This window comes from Chlorocebus sabaeus, chromosome 12 (assembly GCF_047675955.1).
Source record: "Chlorocebus sabaeus isolate Y175 chromosome 12, mChlSab1.0.hap1, whole genome shotgun sequence".
Taxonomy (NCBI): Eukaryota; Metazoa; Chordata; class Mammalia; order Primates; family Cercopithecidae; genus Chlorocebus; species Chlorocebus sabaeus.
Window position 1 is genome coordinate 114,336,065 of NC_132915.1, and position 12,369 is coordinate 114,348,433.

Here is a 12,369-nt window from a genome sequence, read left to right on the forward strand (position 1 = left end):
ACTTAGGATAATGACCTCTGGCCGCATCCATATTACTGCAAAATACATGTTTTTGTTTTTGTTTTTAATAGCTGTGCAGTCTTCCATGGTGTATATATACCACATTTTCTTTATCCAGTCCACTGTTAACTGGCACCTAAGTTGGTTTGTGTCCCTGCTGCTGTGAACAGTGCTGTGGTGAACAAGTGCATGTGTCTCTTTGGTAGAACGAGTTATAGTCCCTTGGGTATATAACCAGTAGTGGGATTGCTGGATCAAATGGTAGTTCTATTTTAGTTCTTTGAGAAGTCTGCAAACTGTTTTCCACAGTGACTGGACTAATTTACATTCCCACCAACATTCCCTTTTCTCTGTAGCCTCGCCAACATCTGTTATTTTTTGACTTTTTAATGATAGCCATTCTGACTGGTGTGATGGTATCTCACTGTGGTTTTGATTTGCATGTCTCTAATTAGTGGTGTTGAGCATTTTTTCTCCATGTCTTTGTTGAGACCTTGCCATTATTAATGTTGCTATCTGGAGAGGCTGAGCATATTCAAAACCAGCAAGTCCTAGTTTCCTTTTATTTAATGCACTTTCCTCGGTTTAACTCTCCTCTCACATTTGACTATAAGCAGCAAGAAGACATGAGGTAGCACTTTCAGCACTTGGCTCGGAGATCTCTTGAGGTTGATCTGGTTTATTAAGCATGTTTTCTACTTTTTTTTTTTTGAGACAGAGTCTCACTCTGTTGCCCAGGTTGGAGTGCAGTAGCACGATCTTGGCTCACTACAACCTCCGCCTCCCGGGTTCAAGCGATTTTCCTGCCTCAGCCTCCTGAGTAGCTGAGATTACAGGCACCCACCACCACGCCCAGCTAACTTTTAGCAGAGATGGGGTTTTACCATGTTGGTCAGGCTGGTCTTGAACTCCTGACCTCAAGTGATCTGCCTGCCTCAACCTCCCAAAGTGTTGGGATTACAGGCATGAGCCACTGTGCACTTGGCCTGTTTTCTACTTTTTACATAGCTGCATGCAACAGTGTGGCTAAACTTTCTGCCAGCACACAACAGGACTCCTTTCTCTAGTTTCCTATGAAACTCTCCTTGCTTTCCTGCAGACCCTGGTGTGCAGCATGTCCAAAATTATATGAATTGTGTGTTAAGTGCACTTTAGCCCTTCATGAATATGCTGCTCAGTGTCCATCCTCTGGTTCCAAAACCACTCCCACATTTTAGGTTTTTATCACAGCATCACCCCACTTCTGATTCCAAAATCTGTATTGACTTTTCCTGCTGGGGAACAAATTATCCGAAAGCTTAGTGGCGTAAGAAAACAAGTATTTATTATTTCACTGTTTTGTGAATCAGGAATCAGGGTGGCTTAACTGGGTGCACCTGGCTTGCGGTCTCTAGTGAGGCTGCAGTTTTCCCAGGCTCATTTGGGGCTGGAGAATTCACTTCCAGCCTCATGCCCGTGATGGCTGTCAATGGACCTAAAAAATCTGCTTCCGGGCTCACTCGTGTGGCTGCTGGCAGACCTCTGTTCCTGGTCGCATGGGCCTCTCCCAGCTGCTGGAGTGTCCTTATGACACGATATCTGGTGTTCAGAGAAGGAGAGTCAGGAGTTCCCAAGATCTCAGAGGTGACATCCCATCATTTTTGCTGTATTCCGTTTACTAAGAGTGAGTCACTAGGTCCAACCCATCCTCAAGGGGATAGCATTATACAGGGGAGTGAATACTGGGTGGTGGGAATTACTGAGGCCATCTTAGAGGCTGCCTACTCTGTGAACCAATGAGGACAAATTTTAAGAATTAGTGGAAAACAGGAGAGATGCTGGAAGACTGGCAATGAGAAGAAAGTATATTTAGAAAACTATAGTCTTCAACCGTAGGCAAGCATCTGGATGATTTGCTGTTGCAGAGAAAAGTTGGTGGTGATGACCAAGGGCCACATGTGATCACCAAGAACAGATGGCACTCTTGGCAAGACTGGGGTGGCAAGCTCACCCAATTTGTTGTATTGATAGGGTTATCACAGGTGCTGTGGATATTGGTGTAACCGGTTGTTGACAGAACATTAGATATTCTCTGAATGGCGATCTGTGGACAAGGTAGAGAAGTGTGCAGCAGATGACTGTGCATTTGAGTTGATCCATAAATGGTGCACAGCCATTCCCAGACATGCTGGTTTACAGATTAGTGTCAACCTGTAGGGAAGTCTCTAGAGATGTACCGCAGGGCTCTGTCTTAGCATATTCATCGTTCTCTCAGTGACTTCGTGAGAACATTGACGTTAAGCTCATCAGATTTGCAGTTGATGTGAAATTGGTGGAAATGACTGAAACTTTGGAAAATATGTGTCCCAAATACAATCTAATTGAGTTTGAGAGGCTCAGCTTTGGAATTCTCCACACCAGTTGCAGAAGTGTGGCTTAGAGGAAATGAGAATTACACACATGAAGAAGACATGGGCACTCCTGCTTTCTGTGAGCCCAGATTGTGCCCTTTGAGGTATGGTGGCCTGGGAAAGAATTCAGTCTAGAGCCCCTTGCTTGTCCTGTCCAGAGGGAAGGTGGTAAAGGGTCTCCTGTGTTCCAGCCCCCCTGGTCTGTCCTTTCTGAGTCCCTCACACCAGGCCCTGACCAGGACGGCCCTCCTCACGGTCTATCTGAGGAACGGCTGGAAGGAGGGACGTGTACTTTGCTCACAAATTTCAGCTCACCAACGTCAACAGTGCATGCAACAAACAGGCAGGCTTGCCATAATCTGTTCTTGGTGGCATGTGCTGTTTCCTGGTCATTTGGAGAAGAAAAGACTCAAGATACAATTTATGAATCTGAGTATCTTGGAGCAGTGGCAGAACCAGGGAGGGGAAGTTACAGGGAGACAGATTTTGCTAGTCTGTGAGAGAACAGTCTAACAGTCAGGGCTGTCTGAAAGTTTGCCCAGCTCCAGAGGTGTTGAAGAAGACACCAGTGTCACCAGGCTGTGGTCAAGCACAGAGGAGGTATTAGACCAGGTGGTTGTAAGGTCTGCCAGAAAGCCAGTAGGCCTAACCTGGCCCATGTTCTGTGTCCTCCTGGTGCGTCTGGGGTGGGGGGTGGGGAGTGGGGGGTGGGAGGGAGGGCAGGTACCGGACTGGTGGGACTCTACAGCCTTCCCCAGAGTTCCAAGAGCTCAGTGTGAGGTGTGTGCCTTGTGTTAGTTACCCTATCTGGCTTGATCGTCAGACAGGGAAGCAGGATGGTTCCTTACGAAGAGGTGCAGCCAGTCAGGGTGCGCACACACATCCATCTGCACGCACAGGTGCAGATGCGGTGCACCCAAGGCTAACGCCATCCTATTGCAGGTCATTGTGGGGAGCGTCTTTGAAGTGGTCTGGGCGGCTATCAAGCCTGGAAGCTCCTTTGGGATCAGCGTGCTGCGGGCCCTCCGCCTGCTGAGGATCTTCAAAGTCACGAAGTATGTCCCCTGCGCTCCCAGGCGAGGGTAGGTGTAGGGTGGAGAGGGTGTGGGATCAGCCACACAAGGTGCTTGTCCCCAGGAGTTCATAGCACCCAGAAGCTCTCTCTGTGGCTTACAGTTGGTTTAAATACAAAAGATGGTTCCAAAACAGCCTTGTGGGGCCACATCTGCCCTCAGGGCCATCCCCGACTGGCCTCTGGCACCCTTTAGCTTTCTTGTTCACTTGCTCCCCACGATTTGCGTCGTCTCCTCTCTTGAAACCACCACCCCATCTTCCCAGCCTTCAAAGGTGACTTTGCTTTGTAGTTAATGAGGAAGACAGAAGTCATCAGATGGAAGCTTTCCACCGTCTGGTCCCCAAGTCTGCCCACCTTCCCTGCAGTTCCACCCCTGGGAGTCTGTGTGCACCCTGCCATGGCCCTGAGCTTCTTACTGAGCCAGCCTGGTGCCTGCCTGGCCCCTGTGCCCAGGCCTGCTTTCTCCACCCTGCACCTTGCTGACGATGGCAGTGGCAAGACCATGTTTACAGTTTTGTCCCACTTGCCTCTGGAAGTGAGTTGCTGCAGTTTGCCTACAAAGAGACTGAAGCCCAAGAAGCGACAGATGCAGGCAGTGAGAGGAGGACCAGGGCAAAACCCTTCCCCTTGCTGCCAGAGTTGTAGTGGGGAAGAGAGAGAGAGACCCTCCTCACAGCAGTCTCATCAGCAGCAAAGGCTGCACCGTGGAGGCTCCTGAGTAGCTGGACCCTACCAGATGCACACGTGGGCCAGCATCGAGCTTGGTGTGTGTCCTTGGCAGCTGTAGGGCCCAAGGAGCAGAACTGCCGACACTGAGCCCATGCGGGGCCAGGCCATAGGTCACACCTCTAGTGACCAAGACGACCTCTCAGAAGCCCACTGAGCTCCCCAGGGCAACTGAAATCCCAGGTCTTTTCCAAAATCCACTTTAAATCCAAACCTAAGACCATAGGAGGATATGAAGCTATAAAGGCAGAAGAGTTTTGGGCAGAGTTGAGTCCCACTGGGACAGAATCCTCACCGGCGCTCTGTGCTGTGCGTCCTCAGACTTCTGTTGCCTTCCCAGAACCTGCTGGTGTGAAGGTCTAGGAAGTGACCACAGGGCTGCCTTTACCCCACCTCCAGGTCTGGCATCTTGGGCTCCATTTTCTCCCAGGAAGTAGGTGACCCCTGTCCTGAGGCAGGCTGGCCTAGACCCCTGCTAGTCCCAGGAGAAGTCTCGATTCCTTTCCCAGAGTCTTCCACCCCATCTGCCATTAGCCCTCAGGTACTTTGTAAGAGAATCTATGGAGGATAGCGGGGTCTCTGATGTGGGCGCCAGGGAGAAGGACACGGTTTGGGAGCCCAGGGGTGCCCAGGGGTAGAGTGAGCACCGAAGGAGACCAGTGTCTGTCCTGCAGTCCCTCCATTGCAGGGAGATGGGACAGCATGTGCAGAGGCACAGGGACATGAGGGACCGGCCCCTCAGTTGCCGTCAGCAGCCTCGGTGGCGCCTGTGTGTCAGGGGGACCCGTGCACGAGCAGGGCATGGTCACTGCCCTCTGGGATGGGGGGCGTTGAGGGATACCACAGAGAGTCTGTGTGGTGCCACCCTACAAGCTCTCCACGCCGCATGTCCCTGGTCCCTGGTGAGGGGGCACTGGAGCCAGGGTCTCTGCCACCAGCCACAGCGCTTGCAGAAGATCTGCTCTAGGTTCTGGTGCAGCCCCTCCTCCCGCTGTGGGCTGATGACAGCAGTTGTGGGACTTGCTTCACATGGCACCAGTCTGAGACACTTGATAGCTGACTGGGTTTGAGGGGTGAGGGGCAGGGAGGGGCTGAAGATGAAGTTTGGGATTGGGCCTGGCCACCTGGATGGCGGCCTCATCCCTCCTGAACCTAGTGACAGGGAGCAGTTTGGGGGGATGAGGTGAGTCCTGCACTGGGTGTGTTTTTCTTTGCCGTCCCATGGGGGCCCTCAGGGAGAGAAGTCCAGGGCAGTGGGCCTGGAACTCCAGAGAAAAGCTCTTACTTCATACCTAGGCGTGCAGCCCTCAGGGTTTAGAAAGTCATGGGAGCCTTAAGTGTGGCTGCAGAGAGCCATGAGTGTGAAGTCAGCGTCTGGAGCTGGCTCAGACCCCCTGCCTGGCCCTGCAGGTACTGGAGCTCCCTGCGGAACCTGGTGGTGTCCCTGCTGAACTCCATGAAGTCCATCATCAGCCTGCTCTTCTTGCTCTTCCTGTTCATTGTGGTCTTCGCCCTGCTGGGGATGCAGCTGTTTGGGGGACAGTAAGTGGGCCTGGGCAGGAGAGCTCAAGGCTGGGGGCTTGCAGGGAGGTAGAGCTCAGAGCAGACAGTGCCGCCCAGGCTGCCTCCACCCACCTTCCTGCCAGGAAGGTCCTCAGAGGGGCCGGTGTGAAGCCGTCTGCAGCCTGAAGCGAGCAGGTTGAGGCCATGCCGGAGCCTGCAGGTGCTGCCTCGCTGCTGAGGGGCTGCCGCTTCCCAAGCCTTCTTGTTTTCCTCAGGTTCAACTTCCAGGATGAGACTCCCACAACCAACTTCGACACCTTCCCTGCTGCCATCCTCACTGTCTTCCAGGTAAGGCCCTTACTTTGCACATTTGCAGACTGTCCAGCTCCCGTCTCCCCTGGGTGCTGGGAAGGTGGACTCTCCTGTCATTCCCTCCCTTGTTCCTCCACATGGCCCAGATCGCCGACCTTTCAGACACAGTGTTCCTCAAATGAGGGAAGCACAGGCAGTCGGCAACGTGCAGATCTCCAGGTCCGGGGACCCCAGCCCCTATGGTGAAGAAAACTGGATTCTGTGGCAGCACCGTAGGGAGCAAGTATAGTTCCCTGGGGGCCCAGCTGGGCTTCAAGCCACCAGTTTATCTCTTGGCTCCTGAGACTTGCATGCATTTCTGTATTTTATCCTCCGAGAACAAAAAACAAAGCACTCCCTAAACTTCTCTCGCTACTATCTCAGATCCCATTGACCCCCTCAGTTCTCGTCTGTATCTGGAAAACTGCCCCCCTCAGCTCCTTGGGAAGTGGGGGCTGGGGCCCCATTTCTCTACGACAGAGACTTTGTTGGCTCACGCAGCCTCTGCTCTCTTGGAGGGTTCCCTTTTGAGGACTTTATTGGTTGGGTACTCTCCCCTTTCATAGGGTGCGGCCCCACAATCCTGCCCATGACTGGTCTTACTGATGGGAGAATGCCTTGCACTGCTGTCCCATGAAACATACTTGGATGCCACGTCTGAGACTGAACAGGATGGCCTCTGTTGTCTTGCCTGTGATGCCTCTTAGGGAGGCCCAACAGTCTGTGTTTGCTCCAGGCCAGGGGCTCAGCTTGGCTCCCTGGCTTCTGGGGCTGCTGGTCCTACTACCTTTGGTCAGGGCTGGAGCCTGCGACCTGTGTGAAGAGAGGGGCCCTTTCGGTCCCGTTCTCTCAAAGGGAGGAAGTCTTGCCAGCAGACCATTCAGACCAAATTAGACGGTTGGCTGAAAGAGGAGTTCTGTCCTAATTTGCACCACGGGCCTCCACGACGGTCCCCTTTCTCACATCTTCCCACTCACCCTCACCCTGCTAGGCTGGAGCCTATGGCCTGTCAGCTCCTAGTCACTGCCAGGTAGAGCTAACTCTTCTCCCAGAGGCGCATCTGCTTCAGGCCTGTCAGGGCCTTGCTGTTGTCATCCCTTCTTCCTCTCTGGTCTCATGTTTGAGTTGCTGCCTCTTCTCCTCTCCTCTGATTCCTTGAGTCGGGGGCACTTGTCAGCCTCCGACTGTCCTCCCTCTCTCTGACTTGAAAGCCTTGGCTGCTCACAGGCCAGTGACTTCCAGACTTTGGTCTCCCAGATGTTTTTTGAACTCTTGGTGACAGGACCTATGTCAGCCGCTGGGACAGAAGTGGATGGTCTCCAAGCCGCACGATGGGGAGGTCACAGGCCTGGAGCTGCCTGTAGAGTCCTGAATGTCAGGCAAGGGAAACTGGGAGGAGCGCATTTCCAGCAAAGCAGCCAAAATGTGAGGAGTGTCTGGGGTGGCAAGAAGGTGGCAGGGGTGGGACAGGAAACTCCAGGTGTGGGGGGGGCCAGGCTGAGGCTTTGCCCTGTAGAAGCTGTTGCAGGGAGGGGCTCCATGCCAGGAGGGTTGCGTGGCACATGACCACAGCCATACTTTGCTGTGTTTGTTACAAGAAAAGACCTGAGTGTGATGAGGGAGAGAAGTCAAAGTTGGGAGGAAAGTGGACTTTTCTGATCAGATAATGCTCTGATTCAGACATTACATGCCCCTTGCTCTAAACACAGCAATAAGATAAAAAAATACACTTAGAAATTAAGAGGACCTAGACAAGTAAAAACAAAATCTCTGAGGAATAGAAATGGAATAGAACATACAGTGGTGAGAGACAGCAGAGACCCGGGCACCAGGACACGGCCTGAGAATGGCAGATGGGCTTGGGAGTCTTAGAGTCCCATGGCAGCAGAAGTGTGCAGGTGTGGCTCAGCCCCCTCTAAGCACTGGGGGAGGTGCCTGGGCCCTTTGGAGGAGGCTGAGGAGGGGTGAGGGCTTGTTCAGCTGGCGGAGACCAGGAAGGCTGCAGGGCAGAGCCGACTGGTGGCTAGGCCTGTAATTCCCACAGGTGAATCTGGACCAGGGTCCTGAGATCCCAGGGTGGGAGCCCCTGCTTCTGAATGAGGTTGGGAGTGGGGCAGGGAGGGCATGTGAGTGGGAAGAAAGCAGCTTCAGCTGTGCTCATGGTGAATGTGCAAACTGAGGGCTGGGAACAGTCAGCATCCCAGACAGTGCCAGCAGCATCTACAGTCAGAAGGCGTAATCACTCCCAAAGAAAAAGAAATGACAGAACAAACACAGATGACTTTAAACTGAATATGCCTAACATCCTCCAAGGGGTAAAGGGAGAACCAGTTAAACACAAAATTATGTAGAAAGGCACCTAAGAACAAAGAAAAGACCTAATCAAATCCTAGAAATGAAATATATAGCTATTTACATTTTAGAAGTAGAGTGAACTGTACACTGGACATGATCAGAGAGAGCATGGGTGAGCTGGAGGATGCTGCGAGACCGAGCCAGCTGGGCGTGGAGATGAGGTCATGAGGCTTCCTGGAGAGAAGGAAGTGAGGGTGGGCTGGAGTGGAGGTGCCCATGTGAGGTGCGAAAGAGAGGGTGGTCAGTGCCCCTCTTGAGGGAGTCCTGGAGAATGTGTGCTCAGGTGGCCAAGCAAGATAAACAGATAATTCCAGACCTAGACAAATTGTGATCTCAAGAAAATCTTAAATGCTGTCCTAGAAAAACAGATTTCCTAAAAAAAAAAAAAAAAAGTCTGATGGCCGACGTCTTACGAGCATGCATACCAGAGCGTCATGGAGAAGTAACGGAAACATTGGGGTACAGTCACTATTTGCCAAGAATTCTGAATCCAGAGAGCTGTGGTTTAAGTGTGAGGGCAGAGCTAAAGATACTTTCAGACACAAATAGGAATGAATTACCACCCCCCCCCACCCAGATCAGTTGAAAGCACTACAAAGGCTTATACATTTAGTAAAGTAGATGATTTAGAATAAAAAATACTAATGTATTTTTCCACTTACCCAAGAAGAAATTAACCGAAGAAAAAACAGGAAATGGAACCATTTCAGAAATTGAATAATTAAATCAGAATCGGATTACGATGGCAGGTAGGAGGCAGGACTAGCTTGCAGCTCCTGCTCGGACAGACAGAGCAGCGTGTGGAGACTCACATCATGAACTTTTGCTCCAAGAACTACTACAGGAACATAAGAAAGCTGAGAATCCACAGACTCTTTGAAGGAACTGTATCACCTCTGCAGACCCCCCGAGAGGTCAAAAAACTGAGTCTGCTTACTTTCTCAGTGCGGAGGCTGATGGTCTGGGGCAAGCTCTCAGCTCTGGGCACTGGCTGCCTGGAAATAGACTCAGTGCTGTTGGGGGTGGGAACGGTAGGAGTGAGACCGGCCTTTTGGACTGTAGGCTGAGTGGGAGTGGGGTGAGGCCTGTGACTGCTGGCCTTCTCGGGGACCTGTATGACTAACGACCTTAATCCTCCTGGGAACATGACCCCATTGTACTGAGAACCACACCCCCACCCCTCACAGCAGCCACAGCAAGCCCCGCCCAAGGAGAGTCTGAGCTCAGACACCCTATTCCTGCCCCCACCTGATGGTCTTTCTTTACCCACCCTGATGGCCAAAGACAAAGGTTATAATCTCCTGAGGGCGCTGTGGTCCTGCCCACCCCTGAGAAATCTGAATACTTAATTAGGCTACCTTAGGGCAAATTTGCATCCTCTCTACAGTACCTCGACTGATGCTGTCTTGAAAGCGCCACCTCCTGGCTGGAGAGCCAGCCAATAGAAAACCAGCACACTAAACAAAATTACAACCAAGGACTCTCACAGAGTCCATTTCACTCCTCTGCTACCCCCACCAGAGCAGGTGCTGGTAACCACTGCTGAAAGACCTGAAGATGGATCACATCACAAGACCCTTCACAGACACTCCCCAGTACCAGCCTGAAGCCTGGTAGCTCCACTGGGTGGGTAGACCCACAAGAACAAAAACAGTCAATCATTGCAGTTTGGCTGTCAGGAAGCCCCATTCCTAGGGGTAGGGGGAGAACACCACCTCAAGGGAGCACCCCCATGGGATAAGAGAATATGAACAGAGGCCCTTGAGTCCCAGATCTTCCCTCTGGTTCCAAATGATAAGGAACCAGGAAAAAAATTCTGGTAATATGACAAAACAAGGTTCTTAAACACCCCCAGAGGATCACACCAGCTCACCAGCAATGGATCCAAACCCAAAATGAAATCTCTGAATTGTAGGAAAAAGAATTCTGAAGGTCCATTATTAAGCTAATCAAGGAGGTACTAGAGAAAGGTGAAATTCAACTTAAAGAAATCAAAAACATGATACAGGTTATGAAAGGAAAATTCTTCAGTGAAATAGCATAAAAAAATCACAATTTCTGAAAATCAAGGACACACTTAGAGAAATGCAAAATGCACTGGAAAGTTTCAGCAATAGAGTTGAACAAGCTGAAGAAAGAACTTCAGAGCTCAAAGCAAAGGCTTTTGAATTAACCCTATCCATCGAAGATAGAAGAATTTCAAAAAATGAAGCCTCCAAGAAGTATGAGACTATGTTAAGTGTCTAAACCTAAGAATAATTGGTGTACCTGAGGAGGAAGAGAAATCTAAAAGTTAGGAAAACATATTGAGTGAATAATTGAGGAAAACTTCCCTAGCCTTGCTAGAGATCTAGACATCCAAACACAAGAACTCAAAACACACCTGGGATATTCATTGCAAAAATTCATTGCAGAAAAATTCATCACCTGGGCACATAGTTATCAGATTATCTAAAGTCAAGTTCAAGGAAAATCTTAAGAGCTGTGAGGCATAAACATCAGGTAACCTATAAAGGAAAACCTATGAAATTAACAGATGATTTCTCAACAGAAACCCTACAAGCCAGAAGAGATTGGTTAGGGTCCTATCTTTAGTCTCCTTAAACAATTATCAGCCAAGAATTTTGTGTCCAGTGAAATTAAGCCTCATAAATGAAGGAATGATACAATCTTTTACAGACAAATGCTGAGAGAATTCACCACTACCAAGCCAGCACTGTAAGAACTGCTAAAAGAAGCTCTAAGTCTTGAAAAATATATTTGAAATACACAAAAATAGAACCTCCTTAAGGCATAAATCCAACAGGACCTATATAACAATAACAATGAAAAAACACCATGGTATTCAGGCAACAAATAGCACAATGAATAAGATAGTATCTCACATCTCAATATTAATGTTGAATGCAAATGATCTAAATGCTCCACTTAAAAGATACAGAATGGCGGAATGGATAAGAATTCACCAACCATGTTTCTGCTGTCTTCAGGAGACTCACCTAACACATAAGGACTTACATAAACCTAAAGGGGTGGAAAAATATTTCATGTGCAGATGAAGACTAAAGCAAACAGGAGGAATAGCCATTCTTTCATCAGACAAAACAGACTTTAAAGCAACAGCAGTTAAAAAAGACTAAGAGGGACATTATATAATGATAAAAAGCCTTGTCCAACAGGAAAATATAATAATCCTCAATATATATGCACCTAACACTGAAGCTCTAACATTTATAAAACAATTACTACTAGACCTAGGAAATGAGGTAGACGGCAACACAGTAATAGCGGGGGACTTTGATACTCCACTGACAGCACTAGCCAGGTCATCGAGACAGTCAACAGAGAAGGAATGAACTTAAACTATACCCTACAACAAATGGACTTAACAGAGCATTCTACCCAACAACTGCAGAATATGCATTCTATTCATCAGTACATGGAACATTCTCCAAGATGGACCATATGATAGGCCACAAAACAAGTCTCAGGAAATTTAAAAAAATCTAAATGATACCAAGTACTCTCTCAGACCACAGTGGAATAAAGTTGGAAATCAACTCCAAAGGCATCCACAAAACCATGCAAATACATGGAAATTGAACAACCTGCTCTTGTTTGATTGTTGGGTCAACAATGAAATCAAGATGGAAATTTAAAAAAATCTTTGAACTGAACAGTAATAGTGACACAACCTATCAAAACCTCTGGGATACAGCAAAGGCAGTGCTAAGAGGAAAGTTCATAGCCTTAAATGCCTACATCAGAAAGACTGAAAGAGCACAAACAGACAATCTAAGGTCATGTCTCACACAACTGAAGAAACAAGAACAATCCAAACTCAAACCCACCAGAAGAAAAGTAATGAAAATCAGAGCAGAACTAAGTGAAATTGAAACAAAAAAATTACAAAAAATAAATTGAACGAAAAGCTGATTCTTTGAAAAGATAAATAAAATTGATAGACTA

General features: G+C 49.0%; 1 protein-coding gene across 10 annotated transcripts in view; it reads left to right on the plus strand.

The window, feature by feature from the left end:
• The window catches only part of CACNA1B (calcium voltage-gated channel subunit alpha1 B), a 250,421-nt gene that overhangs the window by 107,708 nt on the left and 130,344 nt on the right, over positions 1 to 12,369 (plus strand). For all 10 annotated transcript variants that reach the window (XR_012094909.1, XR_012094910.1, XR_012094908.1 and 7 more), the window contains exons 13-15: positions 3,333 to 3,445; positions 5,602 to 5,733; positions 5,970 to 6,042. Coding sequence is in view for 6 of the 10 variants with exons in the window: in XM_073022144.1 (XP_072878245.1) it covers positions 3,333 to 3,445; positions 5,602 to 5,733; positions 5,970 to 6,042 (318 nt within the window). In the remaining 4 variants the exon portion in view is untranslated. The remainder of the gene's footprint in view (positions 1 to 3,332; positions 3,446 to 5,601; positions 5,734 to 5,969; positions 6,043 to 12,369) is intronic.